The 22,719-nt window shown below is 46.8% G+C and overlaps 1 protein-coding gene across 8 annotated transcripts in view; it reads right to left on the bottom strand.

The window, feature by feature from the left end:
• Nucleotides 1-22,719, bottom strand: part of SYNE2 (spectrin repeat containing nuclear envelope protein 2) — a 368,664-nt gene that overhangs the window by 15,314 nt on the left and 330,631 nt on the right. For 7 of the 8 annotated variants that reach the window (XM_053287390.1, XM_053287373.1, XM_053287398.1 and 4 more), the window contains 11 exons: nt 21,374-21,536; nt 19,319-19,506; nt 16,693-16,843; nt 15,299-15,481; nt 13,010-13,147; nt 11,483-11,677; nt 8,682-8,964; nt 5,741-5,809; nt 4,020-4,159; nt 2,745-2,865; nt 454-662 (listed from right to left, as the gene is read on the bottom strand). In XM_053287390.1, the coding sequence (XP_053143365.1) occupies nt 454-662; nt 2,745-2,865; nt 4,020-4,159; nt 5,741-5,809; nt 8,682-8,964; nt 11,483-11,677; nt 13,010-13,147; nt 15,299-15,481; nt 16,693-16,843; nt 19,319-19,506; nt 21,374-21,536 (1,840 nt within the window). The remainder of the gene's footprint in view (nt 1-453; nt 663-2,744; nt 2,866-4,019; nt 4,160-5,740; nt 5,810-8,681; nt 8,965-11,482; nt 11,678-13,009; nt 13,148-15,298; nt 15,482-16,692; nt 16,844-19,318; nt 19,507-21,373; nt 21,537-22,719) is intronic. The other variant, XM_053287409.1, reaches the window with a different exon arrangement.

Genomic DNA, 22,719 nt, shown 5'->3' with positions numbered 1-22,719 from the left:
ACATGGGGTTGTAGCTTCCTTAGTCATCCAGTAAAGTTGATTTGCAGGCTACTCAAGAAAGCCAACAAAGAATGCAAAAGAAACTCATGGAATTTGTTGAATGAAGATGTGGTGATGGCTTTAAGAAAGAATGAGACAAATTCATGGAAGATAGCTATTTATCTATGAGCCACGATGGTGACCTTGAACGTTGGGTTTGGAGGCAGCCTCACTCCAAACACGCTGGAGACACAGAAGAGGAGATTCAGCTTTCTCCACTATGCCCTTTTCAGATTTCCAGAGGCCTCTGAATGGGCACTGTTGGAAAGAGAATGCAGGGCTAGATGCACCTTGGTCAGACGCAGGAAGGCAGCAGGCCTTCTGTTCTTATGCTGGCTACACAGATTCTTTCCATAGCAAGGCTGGGTGTAGGGAACACACCACCAGCCTTTCCCGGGTCCCGTTTCAACTCACTTTCAGCTTCTTGACCCTTTGCTCTATGGCCGGGATGCCGGTGGCCGGCTCTGCGTCCTGCAACTCTTCCAGCTCTTCTTCCATTTTGTCCAGCCAAGCACTGACATTGGTGAGGTCAGAGTTCAGCTGCCGCCACTGCTGCCAGTTCTGCTTCATTCTCAGCTTGTTGCTCAAGTCCTGGGCCTGAAGCAGCTCCCACCTCTCCAGTCCTACAGATATTGCAACATGATTCATGTTTTGGAAAAATGCTTTAGGGCATGACACAAGAGAATGTTTTTTCAGGCACTTGGTGAGTTCCTTCAAGCACAAATCTTTAAAATAGTTGCAGTGGGATCTGTTTAGGGCTGTGCTTGAAACGCATTTGGAAAAACAAAATGCTGCAGCAACTCTTGTCGTCCTGTCTCTCCCCCACCCCCGATCACAGCACGTGACTCTAATCTTGTATGAATGGCACTGGCTTCCCATCTGTTTGGGGGTTCGATTGAAGGTGTTGATTGTTACCTTTGGAACTTTAGAAACTCAAGGACTACCTTCTGCCATGTGATTCTGCCCTCTCACCTAGAGCTACTATGTGGGGCTCTGCTCTGTGCACTGTCACTTGCTGAAGCACAACTGATATGCAGGTGAGACAGGGCCTTCTTTGTGACAGCCCCCAGGCACTGGAACTCCCTGCTGCGGGAGGTTCGGAATGCTCCTTCCTTCCCAGCCTTCAAGAGGGCCTTAAAGGCTCATTGTCCTGCCAGACCTTTGACATATGATCAGAGCTGTTACTGTCGTTCTAGATTTTTAATGCCTCTTTTTAGTCCTGCTTTTCATTGTGATTTTTAGTGTGTTTGCAGTTTTTAAAATCTATACTAACATAACCTGCGCAGAGCACCTGCGCGCTAGTACTTGATTGCTCTGCTCACCCCCAGCCACAGCCCCCCTCACCTCAGAGATCTCTCCACCCCTGCTCCTCTTCCTCCACCCCATTGCTTCCATCCCCCTCACCCCTCTTGGTCACAGCTGCAGCGTTGCTGGTGCCTATTGGCCGAGCTGCAGCCCCCTATCCCCAGAGACCTCCCCACCCGAGCCCAGCTCCTGTTCCTCCTCACAAGAGCAGCAGCAGTTGACCAGGCCCTTCCTCGCTGCCACCACTGCCCCTCAGGCCAGTGACAGGCCCGGGCCTGTACCTTGCCTGCCTGCCTGCCTCCTTCTGCCAATGGCCTCGGTAGCCCTAAGCAGCAGTAGCAATAGCAATAGCAATAGCACTTAAATTTATATACCGCTCTATAGCCAGAGCTCTCTAAGCGGTTTACAATGATTTAGCATATTGCCCCCAACATTCTGGGTACTCATTTTACCGACCTCGGAAGGATGGAAGGCTGAGTCAACCTTGAGCCCCTGGTCAGGATCGAACTTGTAACCTTCTGGTTACAGGGCGGCAGTTTTACCACTGCGCCACCAGGGGCTCTTTGATTAGTGGTTAGCAGTAGTGGTTAGCAGATTAGTGGTTAGCAGTAGTGGTTAACTGGACACTTCCTTGCTGCCAAAAGGCGTTGCCATGGCCGCTCATTCCCTCAGTGTCCTCAGGCCGCTATCATGCTCAGGCCCGTCCCTAGCCATTTCTTCTTTCTCTCTTTCCCTCCCTCCTCCACTCGCTCTTCCCCTCTGTCTTTCTTCCCCTCCCTTCTTTTTTCTTTCTGTCTCCCTTCCTGAGTTAACCGATCTTGTTCATCTTGTTTCCTCGTCTAATTCACACAACGGCAGCCTTCTTCTCCTGAAGGGGCTCTTTCCTCCCTCACCACCCCTCTCTTTGCAGACCCCTGCCCACTATCCTTTTATATATATAGATTCTTCTTCTCTACAATCAACATCTTCCAGCCAATAACTGTTGCATTCCAACTGACCTTAACCATCACAGGCTCCCCCCCCATCTGCATATGGAATCCCCACTGCCCAATCACCATGGTGCCACAGGCTCCTCCTCCCTATCTGCATATGAAATCCGCACTGCCCAATCACTATGGTGCTTCTGTTCTCACAGGCTCCTCCTCCCTATTTGCATATGAAATCTCCACTGCCCAGTCACCACAGTGCTTCTACTCGAGAACTCTTGCGAGTGCTGCCACACACAGGATTAGCCACGGGTACGCCTTGGAGAATTATATAGATAGATAGATTGTTGGGGCTAGATGGCGAAAGGTGGGATATAAATTAAATAATTAAAATTTAAAAATAGTGATGAGTGAGAGATGTGGTTCCTGAGACATTCCAATCCCATGCCATATGGGGGGTGGGGGGAAACCAACCTGGTTGTTTCTCTGTAGATGCAACACCAACCAGGCTCTGGCTTTCTTGGGGTTCTTTGCCAGGCAGGATTCTGGAGAGCTCTTGCATGCTGCCCGCGCTCTCATTGCTCAGTTGCTTCACCTGGAATGCACCAACGAATGCAATGCAGAATGACGACAGTCCAAAGGCACACAACACTGACAAAGTACTTTGCCACTTGAACACTCTGCCTTCTCCACCAGGGGCATGGCTATAATGGAAACAAGGGAAGCGAACACCCAGGGGCTGTGTGTTTGCATGGATCAAGGCAGGAGGAAGAGAGAGTGAATGTGTGGGAGCTGGGAGCTGGGTAGGACGGGCGCGGTCAACCCACATTCCTTCCCCAGCACTTTATGGGGGGTGAACAAAAATCCGGACCACCCAGCTCCAGGCTACCACACGATCACTCCCCCTCCTCCTGCCTTGATCTTTGTAAACATACAACCACTGATCGAGAGAGTGCACCAATTGGACACTCTTCCGACCCTGTATAGGACCATGTGAACAGCCCCATACAATTGTTTTTATGTTATTTGGGGGAGGGGGAGCTGGGCAGGACAGCTTTTTGTCCACCCTCAATAAAATGCTGGGACCGAATGTGGTTGGCCGCACCCATCTTACCCAACTCCTCACTCCCACAGCATCACTCTCCCCTCCCCCTACTCTGATCTTTGTAAACACACGGTTGCCAACCGGGAGAGCGAACACTCCTCCAACTGTTTAGGTTTGTGTGAACAGCCCCGTACAGTTGTTTTTATGTTACTTGGGGGAGGAGATTCATCCTTACACATCTATTGCTTAAAGGTGGCAAACCTCTTCCCCCTCAGAACACAAAAATGTGACATGCCTGGTGAGCATAAAGGGTTTTAAAAACCTTTCCCCCTTGGAAGGAGAAAGTGTTCTGACTGTCTTAAGTATTCTTCAAGCTGAGAAATTTCCCAGTCTTTTTGTTCAGGCCCTCCTCTCCCCCTCTTAACCACTGAATTCCTTTAACTCCACTCATCTGGTTGTCTGCTAAGTACCCTCTGAATCTGTGAACATTCCTCCCCATTGGGGTAGTTTGGTGTGGGGTTTTTTGCCCCTTAGTCCCTCTGCCCCCCACTTTAGATTTTTGTGAAATCAACATATCTGTGGATTACCCAAGTCTGCCAGTATCTCCCTCTCACCCACAAGTGTTTTGGTTATGCATTCATGAGGATCATAATGTTTCCAGCTCTTTAGGAAATCAATAGAAGATATCGACATCGAGGACTTACGTAGCCTGGCTTGTAAGGTGTGCTAGTATCTGGGCTGCTTGACAGGACATTTCTGACCACCACACCCTGGTTGTATGGATGTTTTCGACAAGTAGTGCTGTCTGGGGAGTGCCACGTGTGAGATTCAGAAACAGATTTCCCTGTAGTATGAGATTATAAAACAATCCAAAAATGAGGTGCCAGAAAGATTTCTTCCTTTAAAAATGAATTAAAAGCATTCTGCAGAAGAGGGGGAACCAAGTTATGGCATGGGGGAAAAATGAGAATTTTGCCATTTTCCTTGCAAAGCATGCTTGTTTGCAAATGTATGTCAGCAGCATTTCAGGGGCAATGAAATGAGAGTCATGCAGTTACGGGACCCTTTGTTCTTCTCCTGAAAATGCCTACAGACAATACAAGTTAAGAACTCCACCAGAAAGAGGGAGAAAGGCTGCACTTTGAAGCTGGTAAGGACCAAACTGGTCAGCCCACCTCAGCTGGAAGACTCGGGGGTACTGTTAACATGGCAGAACATTGTCAATGGTTTAGTTTGAGGGTTGCCAACTTTGTATCCCCGGATGTTATTGAACTACAACTCCCAGCATCCTTTGGCCATTGTGACCAAGGATGATGGGAGCTGTAGTTCCAACATCTGGGGACCTAAGATTGGGACTATGTATACCATTGTGGGAAGGGCCCCCATTTGGGGTTTTTTTGCCCTCAAGTATCACAGAGAGAATGTTGAATGTTCAAAGCCAAAGGAGTGCAGTGGTTAGAATGCTGGACTAGGACTGGGAAGACCCAGGTTCAAATCCCCACTCCACCATTTTCAGTGAAACTCACAGGAACACAGGAACATAGGAAGCTGCCATATACTGAGTCAGACCATTGGTCCATCTAGCTCAGTATTGTCTACACAGACTGGCAGCGGCTTCTCCAAGGTTGCAGGCAGGAATCTCTCTCAGCCCTATCTGGGAGATGCTGCCAGGGAAGAAACCTGGAACCTAGATGCTCTTCCCAGAGCAGCTCCATCCCCTGAGGGGAATATCTTACAGCGCTCACACATGTAGTCTCGCATTCATATGCAACCAGGGCAGACCCTGCTTAGCTAAGGAGACAAGTCAGGCTTGCTACCACAAGACCAGCTTTCCTCTCACTGGATGACCTTGGGCTAGTCATCAGCTCTCAGCCTAACCTACCTCACAGGATTGTTGTGAAGATAAAAGGAGTATGTATGCTGAGAAGGGCAGAATATAAATGTGAAACAGTAATGATAATCATCATCATCTGGATGGCCTGAATTAAGAGGCACCTGGAGAGCTGTCAGACCCAATGCAGAATGGCAGAGCAGCCCTTAAGCAAAGCTAAAATGTCTTCTAGGTGGCAGTAATCAGCAAGGATCTTACTCTGTCCACACCATGAGTGGAAGTGGCAGGAAGGCTTAAGACAAGTTTCTGAAGACAAGTTTCTTTGCACTGATGTGGAGAACTCGAAAGGGTGTATTCTGGATGGTTCAGTAATGTAGAGACATGTATGGATGGTGTGGCATTTAAAAGAAAGAGAGTGAGAGAGCAAGAGAGAGAGCGAGAGAGAGAGAAAGTCCATCATGAGCCAACTGGCACATGGTGTTGACACAAGCCAGGGAACCAGACACTTGCATATATGGAAGAGGTGTGAGGAGCATAGCGTGCGCCACAAGGGGGGACTGCCATGTTGAGACACATGCAGTAGCAGGTGCCTACCAGAAGCTGCTTTCAAAACTTTTGTGGTCATGTTAAGATAGGCCTCGGGGTTTTCAATGATTTCTACATCTGAAAAAAGAATAATGTCACCAACTGCCTCCAAGGGTCAAAAAAAGAGGCTCTCCTCCTCCCAGCCCCCTCCAGCCAACACTCCCCACCCCACCATGAGAGGGTCCAGCAAAGAAACCTAAACAGAAAGAATGACATAGGAACACAGAAAGCTGCCTTCTCTTGAGTCAGTCCATTGGTCCATCTAGCTCATAACTGCCTGCTCTGGATGGCAGTGGATCTCCAGGGCTTCAGGCAGGATTACCCGCCATCCCGCTACCTGGAAATGCTGCCAGGGACTGAACTTAAGCAGACGCTCTACCATGGAGCTACAACCTCATCCCCAGATGTGGCCATCTCTTAAGAAGAGGTCAGAGGGTTGGACTCGAAGACCTCCAAAGCCCCTTTCAACTCTAAAATTCTAGGATTCTGCAACATTCTGTGATTCTAGAACAACATGGCTGCCACATTTGGCTCAAGATCCATACAGTCAATTCTGTTTCCAACCATATTCATTGGAATGCCTCTGGGAAGCTCACAAACAGGCCATGAAGGTGCTGTTTGCTCCCATGTAGCTCATATTCAAAGGTATACTGCCCCGGAATATGGAGGGTTCCATTCAAGCTAACGTGGCTCAGGAGAAACACTGCACATTCAGGAAGAGAGCCTGGATACATCTTACATTTACTGCATGGATGCTCAGCCTGCTGAGAATTCAAAAGTCTCTCCACCAGCAGGCAAAGAAAGCTGGAGAGGAAGAAAATCGCCCATTCAGAGAAAAGATGGGCCACTGGTCTCCTTTCCTCCTCTGTTGTTCATCTCCCCTCATCTCTTTTCTGAGCAGCTCATTTTCCCTAGTAGCTGGGAGGGAGCAGAGCAGGGGAAATGAGCCACTCAGAAGGGGAGAGAAAGAAAGAGATGGAAAAAGACAACCAGTGGCTACTCGTCCTTCACTGTGCGATTTCTACCTCTTCCAGCTTTCTCCGCCTATTGGTGGGTGAACCACCAAATTCTCAAAGAGTGGAGTTCTCATGAGCCTATCACCCACACACCCAAGGCTCTTAATGGGGAAAATCACATTAGTAGTTTGAGAATGCCTTTTGAAACAGCCATTGTGGCTGGGGATGATGGGAGATACAGTCCTAAACATCTGGGGTGCCAAGGTTGAGAACCCCTTGCTCCACAGAGTTCTGTTGGGAATGAATTAGAAGCTGCCACAGCCTCCAATCCTTTTCACTAAGGACATGACTGCATAGTATCTTCCCCCCACTGGGTCCTAAACACACCAATTCATCACCTCCTATCCTAGCCATTGATTGATTGATTAATTAAGTGCCATCAAGTTGGTGTCGACTCTTAGCGACCACATAATCATTCTATTTTGTCTATCCGTGTGGTTTTCTTGGTAAAATACAGGAGTGGTTTACCATTGCCTTCTCCCACGCAGTATGAAATGATGCCTTTGTCGTTGTCACTAAAGCGACCGTCCGCCCCCAGCACTTTCATATATCGCTACTGCCCAATATAGGTGCCTGCTTGCTTTAGCTGGGCAGCTGGGATGACCTTTGCGCCCTGGGTGACCTTACTGGGAGTAGACCTCCCGGTGTACTTCGCTCATCTCTCCCAGGAACAACCCCCTTGCCCCCCGTCACGATGAGGCAGCATAGCAGGACTTGGTGGTGGTGGTGGGAATCCTAGCCATGGCCTGCATTAATTCTCCAGAAGTCCGTGTGGCAGACCCAGGAACTATGACAGGCAAAATCCACACAGAGGATGGACTACATGGAAAGCCATTCACAGCACAGTACATGGAACTGCTTCCCGAATTAGGGGTTGCATAACAGGAGATCTGGACCATACTATATCAGGCTGCAGGTGTGTCTGTGTGTTGTGTGTGTGATTTTGAATGCTGCCCTAATGTAAAAGCCTCCCTGCATGTATTACATTAGCACATTGAAGAAGGTGATGCTAACCCTTTCACCCAATGTGTTAGTTTTCTATGTGTCAAAAGTTTTCTTTCGGTGCAAGGGAATATCTGAAAATAGGATGCACACTCCATTTGTGGAATAAAACGGTACAGCCTAGAAATCTCCCACCTCAGTCTACATAACATGTAGAATGGGATCACTAAACTAAACAGATGTGAAATTCTCAATGAGCCTTTCATGACCCATCCCCAGCACAGCATCCCTCCAGGGGCTGTTGCTGATGTCTATCTTATGCTTCTTTTTAAAAATTATTCATTTATTTTTATTTATTTGTTCGATTTCTAGACTGCCCTTACAGAATAGCTCAGGGTGGTTCACAAATACCACAAAACAGTTAAAATGAATCAATGATCGAAAACAAAGATTTTAAAATACAATAAAGCGGCTAAAAATTGTGAGCCTTTTGGCAATAGGGAGCCATTTTATGTATTTATATTTACGTAAACCACTTTGGGAACTTTTGTTGAAAAGCGGAATATAAATATTCATCGTATTTGTATTCTCGCTGACATGCCTTTAGTGGCTTCAATAAATATTTAATTAAATATTTAAAGATGAAACATTGCATTAAAAAATAATAATAATGCACATATGCCATTGAAAAAAGGGCACATGTGCATCCTTTTCTAAAGCATGGATGTTTTGCATGGGAGGGCTGGTTTTCACCAATTCCACCTCCTCCCCGAAGTGCTCTGTATGACCTAGAAGCAGCCCCTGAGGGTACATGACCTCAGCAACCAACTTCCGGGTTGCACAATGCACTTCCGGGTAGAGGGGGAGGAGATGGGTGAAAATCACCCCACATGAGCATGTGTGCCTTTTTGTTTTAGCTGCGCATGCGTGGCATCAGACTATAATTTCTGGCTGAGATGAAAGAGCAGCTAGGAGAATGGAAGACTACTTACCAGAGAGAGCACTGTAGTAAGGTTCTTCTTCCTCATCTTCATGAGAGGAAGAGCCTCCTACATCGCCTGTGTGATCCCACTCAAGCGGAATGGAGTCAATGCTGACGGGGGTCTCACAGCCTGACCTTTCATGACCCACTGTGGGGGGCACGAGGTGACAGAGAGACTGCTGGGAAGGGGGCACTTCCTGCATGGCCTTCCTGTGCCAGGGGTCATTCCGTATTCCCCGGGCATCTTCTGTTTCTGCTTCATTTTCAGAGGTCTCTTTTTCGTCTTCCAGGCCCTGAAAAACAAAACAAAACAATTAGCATCAATCACAACTCTTATTGCTGATGTCGCTGGATTCTTGACCTCGCTCCCAAAAGAATACTGGCCTTACAGTCAGGAAAGGTCTTGCTCATCCTTCCAAAAACAAACTCCAGGATGGAGCGTGGCACATTTCTAATGCTTTCCTCCACTTGGGACTCACCTTCTTGCTTATGGATTGCATAGGCAACTGTAAGTCATATGTGGGTCATATATACAGGTGAAACTCAGAAAATTAGAATATCGTGCAAAAGTCCATTAATTTCAGTAATGCAAATTAAAAGGTGAAACTGATATATGAGACAGACGCATTACATGCAAAGCGAGATAAGTCAAGCCTTAATTTGTTATAATTGTGATGATCATGGCGTACAGCTCATGAAAATCCCAAATCCACAATCTCAGAAAATTAGAATATTACATGGAACCAAGAAGACAAGGATTGAAGAAAAGAACAATATCGGACCTCTGAAAAGTATACAGTATACTGTGCTTGATTGGCCAGCAAACTCGCCTGACCTGACCCCATAGAGAATCTATGGGGCATTGCCGAGAGAAGGATGAGAGACATGAGACCAAACAATGCAGAATTGCTGAAGGCCGCTAATGAAGCATCCTGGTCTTCCATAATACCTCATCAGTGCTACAGGCTGATAGCATCCATGCCACGCCGCATTGAGGCAGTAATTGCTGCAAAAGGGGCCCAAACCAAGTACTGAATACATATGCGCACTTATACTTTTCAGAGGTCCGATATTGTTCTATTCTACAATCCTTGTCTTCTTGGTTCCATGTAATATTCTAATTTTCTGGGATTGTGGATTTGGGGTTTTCATGAGCTGTACGCCATGATCATCCCAATTATAACAAATTAAGGCTTGACTTATCTCGCTTTGCATGTAATGCGTCTGTCTCATATATCAGTTTCACCTTTTAATTTGCATTACTGAAATTAATGGACTTTTGCACGATATTCTAATTTTCCGAGTTTCACCTGTACTGTACACCGTGAGTCATATATACACAGGCAACTGTGTATACTGTGAGACCACAGGCCCCTCTACACTGACTGGCAGTGGCTCTTCCAGGTTTCAGGCAGGTGGTTTTCCTACCCCTACCTGGAGATGCTGCCAGGGACTGAACCTGGGAACTTCTGCATGCCAAGCAGATGTTCTACCACTGTTCATCCCCCAGGGAAGGAGCATTTCCAGCAGCTGGTCTTGTGGTACCAAACATGACTTGTCCCCTTAGCTAAGCAGGGCCTGCCCTGGTTGCATGCAAATGGGAGACTTGACTGTGAGCACTGTAAGATGCTCACCCTTCGGGGATGGAGCTACTCTGGGAAGAGCAGAAGGTTCCAAGTCCCCTCCCTGACAGCATTTCCAAGATAGGGCTGAGAAAGACTCCTGCCTGCAACCTTGGAGACGCCGCTGCCATTCTGTGTAGACCAGGCATCCCCAAACTGCGGCCCTCCAGATGTTGCTGAACTACAACTCCCAGCATCCCTAGACACATTTTTTTGTGGCTGGGTATGCTGGAAGTTGTAGTTCAGCAACATCTGGAGGGCCGCAGTTTGGGGATGCCTGGTGTAGACAATACTGAGCTAGATAGATCAATGGTCTGACTCAGTATATGGCAACTTCCTATGTTCCTATGGGGCAGAGTGAATCTGCAGAAACAAGCCTGGCTCCTCCCATGATTCTGTCCTTACTTACAGACAAGAGGGCAGAGAGGTGGAAGGAGGAAGCCCTCTACCTCCTTTTCCTCCCACCCTCTATTGACCTTCTCCAGCGAGGTATCAAAATATCTTGCCTTCCCCTCCTTTACTAATGCTGCCTAGGATGGCACCAGGCCTCTTTATCTGTTAAGAAAGATAAAGATGCAGAAGGAGGATTCTGAGTAGTTTTTTGGGGGGGTCATTCTGCAGTGCAGGGTGAAACAAGGGAAGGGACAGAACGGGTACTGGGAGGAGGTGCTGAAGAACTCTTTTTCTGTAAGGGCTGAACTGTAGGCAGTTGCTACAGGGAAGGTAGGAGCTGGGAACCAGAGCCAGGAGCTGTACCAGCCAGTCAGAGCTGAGCGATTAAGCCAGGAGTCAGATGGCAGCTTTTCTTCAGGAACAAACACCGGAGCAGGGTCAAGGGTTAAATTTGCTCTCTCTGCATGCTGCTATCCCAAATGCGGCCTCCTATGGCTGTTATTCAGGAGACAGACACCAAGTATGGAAGAGCCAATGAGTGATCAATATCTGGCCCTATGCAAAATCTTTTCGGGGTGTAAGAGTGAACAGGACTTCAATCTTAAATCAGAAAGCAGGTGCCCTTCAGCTCTCAGAAGCTGGGGAGAGGCTGCCTTCATGTCTACCAGGCTTCTGGCAGTGGGTATTGCATACAATTCTCCATACGAAACCAAGGAGGTTTTTACTTCTGGGATGTGGAATGAAACCAGCAGTGACTCCTGGCTAAAGAGACAGTTCTGCCAGTGCTCTGTCTTACCGGATGCCAGGATATCAGTCTTTGGTAGAATCGGGAGACACGGCCAAAAACCTCCTGGCAATATTTGCAGAGCTCTTCCAGTTCCTCTTCGATCACGACAGCATCGGATGGCTCGCTCTTTTGAATCAGGTGCTCTCCAAACTCTGTAAGCTGATCGATCTTATTGGTATTCAGTGTTATTTCTTGCTGGAAACCCTGTTTGGAAGAAAAGTCAGGATGCTTCCTAAGTATTCCTAATCAGATTAACTCCTTGTTGGGCTTCATCAATCAGACTACTGAGTGCCACCAGCAGAGATGGGGCCATTGTGGCTGGGGATGATGGGAGTTGTAGTCCAACAATATCCAGCGACCCAGGGTTGAGAACCTTTGCCCTACAAAGTGCTCCTGCAACCTCTTGCATGATCTCCACTGATTGGCCAGGGAGCCATCAGATCAATAATGACACCGGTAAGTGCATGAAGTCCTGTTCTGTTTAGATGGTGGAGAGCCCAAATTGTTCACTACAAATTCTACAGGCACAATATACAAACAAATTGAGACACTAAATGAGGATGGCAAATGTGCTATGTATCTATATCGCACGTGTGCGCGCGCGTAGATAGATAGCCCCCGCTAACTATGAATTTAAGCCCTGCTGGGTCAGGCCCAAGGCCTGTCTAGTTCAGCCTCCTGTTTCTCACAGTGGCAAACCTGATGCCCCTGGGAAGCCCAAAAGCAGGAGATGAAGGCATGTCCTCTCTTCTGCCATTGCTCCCCTGTAACTGGCAGAGCCTGGAGGTAATCTATAATCATGAAGACTGTAGCCATAGACCTGGCCTCCATGAATCTGTCCAATCCCTCTTTAAAGCCACCCAAGCTGGTGGCCTTAACCACATCCCATGGCAGAGAATTCTACAGAACGAGCAAACAGGCGCCTTCCAAAGTGGTGATTCTCTTTATATTTAGCAGGGGGGAGAGCCGGCGTGGTGTAGTGGTTAGAGTGCTGGACTAGGACCGGGCAGGCCCGAGTTCAAATCCCCATTCAGCCATGAAACTAGCTGGGTGACTCTGGGCCAGTCACTTCTCTCTCAGCCTAACCTACTTCACAGGGTTGTTGTGAAAGAGAAACACAAGTATGTAGTACACCGCTCTGGGCTACTTGGAGGAAGAGCGGGATATAAATGTAAAAAAACAAAAACAAAAAACCCTAACCCTATCCAATCCCAGCACAGCATCCCTCCAGCGGCTGTTGCTGGTGCCTACCCTACATTTCTTTCTGGACCATGAATACTTTGGGGACAAGGGACCATCTGATTTTTTTTTCTTAAGTACAATGCTTTGAGAACTTTTGTTTAAAAGTGGTATATACAGTAAATACTTGTAGTAGTAGTACTTATTTTATTTATTTAATTTATATACCGCCTGACTCCAAAGGCTCTAGGCAGTTCACAAAGTAGACAGATATCAAACTGGCGGAGACACAATGGGCAGAACAGTCAATAAATAGTTCCTTAATTAAATCGCGTTTCCTTTGAAACCAATACCTACATTTAGCTGCCTCATTTTGTCATCAAAGTTGCTCTCTGAGAAATGCTCCACGTTCGTCAGCTGCAGGTCCATCTCAGTCAGCCACACCAGAATGCTGTCTTTGGTTGCCACAAACTCCTCCCACTGATTGGTAAAGTGCTGAGAGATGAGCACAGAAGAGAGCTTGTCAACGCAACAGTTGCCATGGCGCCCACAAACCCGCTGCTTGGTTTCACCCAGAGCATGTGCCTCAACTGTGCTCGGCTGCTGTGATTTCAGGAGCAAAGGCAGAGAACAAGCCCCCATCGGAAGCTAAATTTAAAGGGACTGATCTGGGAAACTTGCAGATTGCAGTTAACTCATGTTGCATGAGTTAGTTTCAGAGCTGTCATGTTTGGTGGTACTGAGCAAGCCAGGAGAAAGCACCAGTTTTGTATTGGGAGGATTCGTGGCTCAAGAATAATAGGGACCCACAGCACAGTCTTAGTGAAGCGAAGTAGGGGTGTGCACAGAACCGGTTCCATGCACACCTGGGAGGCGGGTGTATGTGTGTCGTTTTAAGGCATGAGGGGTGTCCTTAGCTCCCCTGCCATGCTCCCCCCTTGGGCGCTGCTTCAAAAACCGCTGGAGCAGTGCGGCTGTATACCCTCTTTCCGCCCCAGTCAGTGTAAAACCGGAAGTGGTGTGCGCGCATGCGTGCGTCACACATGCCACTTCCAGTTTTACGCCGACTGGGGCAGCAAGAAGGTATAAAGCCGCACTGCACCAGCAGTTTTTGAAGCAGCGCCAGAGAGGGAAGCACCACGGGGGAGGTAAGGGCACCCTCCCCACACCTTAAAGTGACCTCCCCAAGTTCGAACCAGTTTGGAGTTTCCGAACCGGTATTTGGAATTCTTTTAGAATGCCAAACCAGTTCGTGCACATCCCTAAAGCTAAGCAGGTCTAGGTCTGGTCAGTGGCTGGATGGGTGACCCAAGGTCAGAGAGCCTCATGAATGCTGCCCTGAATACGATGATGGAAGAAAGATAGGATATAATCAGTAGCGGCCAGGATGGGAGGCAGTCAACAAGACACAGGTATGGCTCCTTCCCGCTCTCATCTCCTTACCTGGCTGCTGCACTCTGCCTTGTCTTGCTCACTGCAGCATTAGCTCAAATTAAAAGGGCTGGTTAAGGGGTAACCCTGCGGCAGACGAGACAAGGCAAAGAACATAAGAACAGCCCTGCTGGATCAGGCCCAAGGCCCATCTAGTCCAGCATCCTGTTTCACAGCAGATGCCACTGGAAGCCTACAGTAGGAGTTGAGGGCATGCCCTCTCTCCTGCTGTTGCTCCCTTGCAACTGGTACTCAGAGGCATCCTGCCTTTGAGGCTGGAGGTGGCCCACAACCCTCCAACTAGTAGCCGTTGATAGACCTCTCCTCCGTGAAGTTATCCAAGCCTCTCTTAAAGCCATCCAGGTTGTTGGCTGTCGCCACATCTTGTGGCAGAGAATTCCACAAGTACATTACGCGTTGTGTAAAAAAATACTACCGTTTGCTGGTCCTAAATTTCCTGGCAAGCAGTTTCATGGGATGACCCCTGGTTCTGGTGCTATGGGAGAGGGAGAAGAATTTCTCTCTCCACTTTCTCCACACCATGCATGATTTTATAGACCTCTCTCATGTCTCCCTGCAGTCATCTTTTTCCGAAACTAAATAGCCCCAGGTGTTGTAGCCTTGCCTCATAAGAAAGTTGCTCTCAGCCAGGGTGAGGAGAGGAGAGTGAGAAACCAGCAGTGCCTGCAGCTCATTTAACGCCCTCCCCAGTCCCATCCATATTGGATATAATAACATAGATACATAGCTTGCACTACACAAACTGGCAGCAGCAACCTTTCCATGGTTACAGGCAGGAAACTCTCCCAGGCCTATCTTGGAGATGCTAGGGAGGGAACTTGGAAACCTTCTGCATGCAAGCAGGCATATGCTCTTCCCAGAGCGGCCCCAACCCCTAAAAGGAATCTCTTACAGTGCTCACATGTGTAGTCTGCCATTCTAATGCAAACTAGGGTGGACCCGCTTAGCAAAGGGGCCAACTCATGCTTGCTACCACAAGACTAGCTCTACTTTGTGGTTTCTATTTTATTTTATAAAGCCTATTAGTCTTTGTGGACAGGGGGCTATTTTCTATATTATTTTGCTATGTAAACCACTTTGGGAATCTTTTTGGTTGAAAAGCAGTATAAAAATATTTAGGAAAACAGCAGCAGCAGCAGCAATGGTTCCAGTCCAGAGTTCCCGCTGGCCCTGGCATGGTTGGCCTGCAGTCACCTTGAGTCTCCGGAGGATGGCTGCAACGCGCTTCTGGAGGCTGTCCCAGCGCTGGTTGCCTTCGTGGACCATCAGCTTGAGCTTGCTGGCCGAATCTGTGCGATTCTCACGGGCAAGGCGCCGGTACTGCTTATTGATCAGCTCCAGCTGGGTCAGGCGCTCATGAATTTGCCGCTGAAAGGCCTGCAATGCAAGTTGAAACAGTGGTTTGACTGGCAGTAGCTCTTCAAGGATTCAGGCAGGACTCTCTCTCAGCCTGTCTTGGAGATGCTGCCAGGGAATGAACTTGGAACTTTCTGCATGCTCTAGCACAAGGCTAGGGCCTCATTCCCTAAAGGGAATATCTTACAGCAGACAGTGCTCACATGTAGGCATCCATTTAGATGCAAACCAGGGTGGACCCTGCTGAGCAAAGGGGTCGATTCATGCTCACTAGAAGGCTAGTAGATAGCTTTGCATCATTCCCTGCAACGTATATATAACATAACAGCTTGGGTCCAGGGTACTGAAGAGAGCGCCTCCTTTGTCATGAACCCTGCTGCCTATTAAAATTATCTGGGGAGGTCCAGTTACGGTTGCCAATGACTGGCTTGGGCACTTTCCAGTTTAGCCGCTCAACAGCAGCAAAATGCCTCCGTTCAGGCAAATCGCATTCAAAACGTAAAGAGCAGGGGGAGCAGTCTTGCAAAAGCTGACAACCCGGAAAAACAGCAACTTCTTTACACCAGATATACGATGTCATGGCACTATATTGCAATGATTAAATTCGAAACAAGGCTTTGGAAATATGAACGGCACCCTGTTGTCAGCATAGGGACTGCAGTGTCACAACATGGGAGGTGTGGAAGCACACTTCAGAGATACGTCCTGACCCCGTTGCAGGGTCTAATCTGGAACGCGCCCAGGTGGCGACTTGGGATCAGGCCTTGACTGTGGCTTCCACAGGGTTTTGGAATATGCTCCCTGAAAAAATAAGAGCACCTACATTTCTGATTAGTTTTAAAAAGACCCTCAAGATGCACCTGTTTTCTTAGGTGTTTAATTAAAATTAATTTAAAACTGTTTAACTGTTTTTATTCTGTGAAACCGTTTTAATTGTTTTCCCCCTGTTGTTTTATTTGTTGTATTTTAACTTATGTACACCACCTAGGGTTACACGTATCAGGTAGTATCTAAATATGATAGATACTAGTGCCACATGTTTGCACTAGTGCAGGGTTAGATGGGATGTTAGCGACCATCTTTATTTATTTCCATATCCCCACTTTTTTGCTGTGGATAAATTCGCATTTTGTTGCCTCAGAGAAATAATCTGTTATGAGAAATCAGGAAAGACAAAAAAAGCATCTGCAGAATGGAAAAACAAAAGGAAAACCCAAAGAGTGGACATTCACCTCAAACTTCTTCAACTCTTCTTTGGCGTTAGTGTACGAAACCTCTGAAGAGTTGGGATAAGCTGCCGTCTTCTCCGCCATCTTCAGCCAGTCTTCAAAGCGAGAGTAGTCATCTAAAAACTTCTGCCACAGTCGCCAGGTCTCCTCAATCCTGATGGTGAAACAAGAAGCAACAGGTTTTGCAGAAGCAAAAATTGGTACAGCATAGCACAACCCCACGTACGTGGCATCTTAGAAATGAAAGGAGCAGACTCTGCCCTGAGGGACTTACAATCTGGAAACTGGCCATAAGGGAGACAACATGGGAAAGGGAGGTAGGGATAAGCATGGGAAGCATATGTGATTATTTCAGTTACATCTACTTAGGCATAGTTATAGCAGGGCCTAAGGACATATTCCCCCAGTTGGCAAACCATGTATACTAGCTGCGTACAGTCCCTGACCTAGGTATGCATGGTCATGTGAATGGGCGTGTGTGTCACATGCCCATTCACACGACCATGCATACCCAGTTCGGGGGCTGTACCCAGGTATATATGGTTGTATGGATGGGATAGTACTGAAACCACAGAGAAAATGATGAGAAAAATAAAATGGTGAGAAAGAAGAGGAAGCAAGAGGAGGTTGCTATATCCTTGCTGCTGAGCTAAAGGAGAGGAAAGCTGGTCTTGTGGTAGCAAGCATGACTTGTCCCCATAGCTAAGCAGGGTCCGCCCTGGTTGCATATGAATGGGAGACTTGATGTGTGAGCACTGCAAGATATTCCCCTCAGGGGATGAAGCTGCTCTGGGAAGAGCAGAAGGTTTCAAGTTCCCTCCCTGGCTTCTCCAAGATAGGGCTGAGAGAGATTCCTGCCTGCAACCTTGGAGAAGCCGCTGCCAGTCTGTGAAGACAATACTGAGCTAGATAGACCAATGGTCTGACTCAGTATATGGCAGTTTCCTATGTTCCTATGAGCTGGACAGAGTGAGCCAATGAGAACAGTATCATATTGATCTTGAAGGTTCACTTCCTTGGGTTGGCTCCTGTTCCCTTCATACAGGCCCCAAGGATGGATCCCGATCCTACAGTGTCAGTTCTTACCCACTTCTCCTTTACTCAGTCCTCATCTCATTGGAGCGTCAGCCCATCCATCAGTTCTGTGGGTTGTCTCAAATTGTTCAACCTTGATTTCAAGCTCCTCTTTGCATTGTTGCATCCCCCTCCACCCCCAAACGGAAGCTCAGACACTGTAGGCAGGGCTGTGTGTATTCCGCACTAAATTTCTGCACCCAAGCAATTTATTTATTGTGCCTAAAGAAGCTAAATTCTGCAGTCGATATAAATGATGCATACTGAGCAAATGTGCATATTTTTTCATATTAACATAATTTATGTGGCAAATAGTTTTTATTATTTATGTGTGCATTTATTTATAATGCATATGGCTTGACTATGCCCAAGATGGCATAAAATTAATTAACACACCAAAACACTAAACATAAATAAAGCATTAGTAGCAGATGAAAGCTGAAATTTCAAAATAAATGTTTTGGACCCTCAGGACACCAGCTTAGGAGCATCAAGGGAGAACCAAGAGGCAAAGTATTGGACAGACAAGAGCTCGACTTGCAGTGGGCCATCAGATTTTTATGGTTTTGCGTAATTTAATCAGTGTTTGCTAACCATAGGGAGAGGCAAGTTGTTTTGTAGGAGCCATGCCGCTTGAGAGTGGGAATTCTATTCAGCCCTGCCCTGCCCTCTGAAGTTTCATCTGCCATCACCCACATGCTTTCAAGCATATCTCTGCAACCGTAAAGGCCTTAAGACCATAAAGAACTTGATTTTCAAATCAATAAAATAAAAATAAAATAAAAATAAAATAAAAATAAAATAAAAATAAAATAAATAAAAATAAAAATGAAATCCTTAGGTTGCTGAATTTTGAGTCCAACATTCATGTGTGCATTTTCTTTAATGGGAAAATGCTCATAGGAGCAAGCTCTAAAATTTAAAACACCCCGAAGAAGTAACAAAACAGAATTAAAAAACCCACCACAACAGCAAAATATCAACAATAACAACAGCAGCATCGGTGTGGTTAGAGTGTTGGATTAGGACTGGGGACTGGGGAGACCTGAGTTCAATTCCCCATTCATCCCTAAAACTCATTGGGTGACTCTGGGCTAGGCACTTATATCTCACCCTAACCTACCTCACAGGGTTGTTGTGGGGGTGAACATGAGGGAGGCTCCTTGGAGGAAAAGTGGGATATAAATGTATGTATAAAATAAGTAAGTAAGTAAGTATAAGCAGGAGCAGATGGCACACTGAGTTTCTTTCCTTTCCTAAAATGAAAAGCCAAGGTGGTGGTGACTGGTGACAGCATCCACAGGGCTCTGATGTTGAACGGAGCACCTGAGCAGGTCTGAGGGAGTCCCTAAGACCCTTTACAGCCACATTGTGGGCTGCTTCTGTGTTTCTAAGGAAATGCAGCACACACATAGCCCTGATTATAGGTCACCAGTGCAACAGTGTGCTTTTCAGAAAAGATTCTGAAGACCTTTTAATAGATATTCTAAGAATTCAAAGAAAACCAATTTTAAAATACCACGCTTTTTCAGAAACAAGAAAAAACATCTCTCACTTCATGCGCCTTTCCATAGACATGGTGCAGATGTTCCTCCACCGCCGGTCCAAGCTCCGGGTAGTCTGCTGGATGGAGTCGCATTCAGTCTCATTAGCACAGGCATCAGAATCATGTAGCAAGACCTCGCAGATGTTGAACACAGATTCCACGCCTGTACTGTGCTGGTCTATGTCCCGCTGCAGATCCTGTAGCCATGAACAAAAATATTTCATTTGCAGAGTAACACTGGTGTATGGCAAATATATATAGCTGAATATAGAAGTTAACTGCTTGACATAAGCTTCGCCATCCAACACTTCTTTTAAAAAAACCACAAAACACCCAGATTTTTATTACACACACACACACACACACACACACACACACACACACACACTGTAAGCATGGCATGCAATAATTTATTATGTTATAGAGCTGAAAAGAACTTCCTGGAGATGGTTAGTGCTGAACAGTTAGACCCATAGACTCATGTGGTGTATGTATCTACAGCTCAATTGCAGGGTTGGCCAACATAATTCCCTCCAGCTGTCGTCGGACTACAACTCCCATAATTCCTATGAATACTTGCATGGGAATAAGGCCCATTCAACTCAGTGGCTAATATGTTCCACACTGTAACACAGGTGTTACAGACCCATCCTCACCACTGTGGGTCTATTTATTATTTATTTTATTTATTTATTTAACGTATTTTTATACTGCCCAAAACCTATGTCTCTCGGCAGTTTACAACAAAATAAGATCAGAAAAAGTAAAACATTAGTTAAAAACAAGAACAAAATTTTTAAAACATTACAACCATTTAAAAATTTTAAAACAATATTTTAAAACAGCATTAAAACCTATTGTGGGTGGGTACAGTTTTAATGTTTTTATATATTGTTTTAGACATTTTGTAAACTGCCTTGAGATTAAAGGCGGCATAAAAATTTAACAATCCTCTCTAATAAAAGGCTTGGTGTCCGTCCGTCCACCCCTTTGCCCCCCGCGTAAAGCTATCCATTTGCTGACACCTCAATGCTTCTCTATGGGGAGAAACCTTAAAGACGCGTAAACTTCAACAATTCCCCCAAAATCAGACCTCTGCCCAATCACTCTGAAATTGGGGTGGTAGCCTTCACCCATTAGGCACTACCACCCCACTCCACTCTTTTTGCCCAGATCCCACTCTATGCCCCCGAACTGCCCCAAAGACACTAAAACTTCAAAAATTCCCCAAAAATCAGCCCTTTGCACAATACCCCTGAAATTTGGGTGGTAGCCTCCAACCATTGGGCACTACCACCCCACCCCACTATTTTGCCCCTGGGACCCATTTTTCCTTCCTGAATCGATTCGGATTTAATCCGAATCCTAATCGAATCAGGGGTGATTCGGGTGGCCCAGATTCGGGCACAGAACAGATCGGGGGTGATTCGGTTCGGGTCCCGAACCGAATCACCGAAAACCTGAATTGCACACCCCTAAATGATAGCAGCTCCAAGAATGTATTCTCTGTTGAATAAACACCCCAAGACTGGGGGTGGGGGGGCGGCTGTAGCTTGGCATAGAACGCGCATTGCATGAATTACCAGGTTCAATCCCTGATTTCTCTAGGTAGGTAAGGGTGGGGGGAGGGTGCAATTACCCCTCCCACCACTTTCCCCCCACCAGTGTTATTTTTTTGTAAAAACGTTTGGGGCGGCAGCGTACCTCCCTGCTGCCCCGTTGCCCTCCTTGGCCGGAAGTACTGGGCACACGTGCCCGTCTGACATGCACATGTGTGTATGCGACGGGGGCGCCCGGTACTTCCGGCCACTTCCAGCCGAGGAGGGCAATGGAGCGGCAGGGAGGTACGCTGCTGACCTGAGGGTTTTTACAAAAAAAATTATGCTGGGGGGGGGAGCGGAGAGAGGGGTAAGTGCACCCTCCCCCGCCCTTAAAGCGCCACCCCCCGCCTTCAAACCGCCCAGCCTCGGTTCCGTGCACAACCCTAGCCCAGGTAGGGCTGGTTGTTGGTAAACAACCTTGGTCTCTTTCAGATGATCTATGCCCCCAACGCCACATACACACCTGCTGCTCTGCAAGTCTCTTCTGAATCTCTTGATCATCACAGATGTCATAAACAACCGGCTTGGAAAGCTCAGACTCTATGCGTGCCAGCCAGGTGCGGAGGTTACTCATGTTCTTGTCCAGCTGCTGTATGAAAGCAAATGTCTCCTTCAGTTTCTTCACCCTGAGAGATAAAGGATGGAAAGCAGAAGGCTATGTAACATGTGTAAGGAGGTGATTACCTGGATAATGCTGTGAACCGCCCTGAGCCATTTTGGAAGGGTGGTATATAAATCAAATAAATAGATAGATAGATAGATAGATAGACAGATAGATAAATAAATAAATCGTTCTCAAACGTGGGTCTCCCAATGCTGTTGGATTACCTCTCCTGCCATCCGCAGCCACAAAGGTCTTTGGAACTGTGCATAGGACTGCAGCTGTTGTGAGGTCACCTGCATTCTAGAGTTCATTCAAATATCTACATCACAGGCTCCTCAGCTTGGGTTCTTAGATGTTGAATTAAATACTGATTTCTATCCTGGTGAACCAGAACAGTTTGACCAGGATTGCCCTGAGATTCTGCACTCACACAATCAGCAATGTTGGGCTCACTAATCCGGATTTAACTTTTTAACCAGAGAACTGCCTGTTTCAGGAGAAGACTGCCTTCATTTCAGGAGAAGCACCTAAGCACCCGGTTCCATGAATACTTAACAGTGTCCCAATCCTGCCTTGGCATTCTTTGTAAAAGAGCAGATTTAAACTGTAGCTCAGAACACAGACCTTGCTAAGAATGCAGAGTCTAAATATCACAATGTAGAAGCTTGTTGTAGTTGAAAATTTTCATTAGCACTGATGGCAACTCCATCCCCAAAATGAAAACCAGCAGGGTGCTTGCAGTTTGCTTGGCTTACTTTGTCATGCTAATTACCTTTGCGGAGGGGCCCAGCCTAATTAACTAATTTGTTACACATGCCATTTCATCAGACCCCATTGTGCCCCTCTTAAGTCTCTAGCCTGAAAGTAAAATACAAGGAAAACAAACATAGGATGCTGAGAACCCCTTTCAGAAAGGTGAGCCTGCCTTAAGTGCAGAGTTTAAGAACTTGCTGCATTGGGTGTATAATATTCCAGTCAAACTGATGAGGAATATGTGGGCCTGGAACAGAAGAAAACCACCCAGCAAGGGGTTGGTTCTGCTGCTCCAAACGGACTACTTTTAGATTATCTATCTATCTATCTATCTATCTATCCATCCATCCATCCATCCATCCATCCATCCCGCTCTTCCTCCAAGGAGCCCAGAGCGGTGTACTACATACTTGAGTTTCTCCTCACAACAACCCTGTGAAGTAGGTTAGGCT

The sequence above is a fragment of the Hemicordylus capensis genome, chromosome 1 (assembly GCF_027244095.1).
Source record: "Hemicordylus capensis ecotype Gifberg chromosome 1, rHemCap1.1.pri, whole genome shotgun sequence".
In the NCBI taxonomy this organism is placed as follows: domain Eukaryota; kingdom Metazoa; phylum Chordata; class Lepidosauria; order Squamata; family Cordylidae; genus Hemicordylus; species Hemicordylus capensis.
Note: the sequence above shows the minus strand (reverse complement) of the source record. Positions and strands in the feature narration are given on the sequence as shown.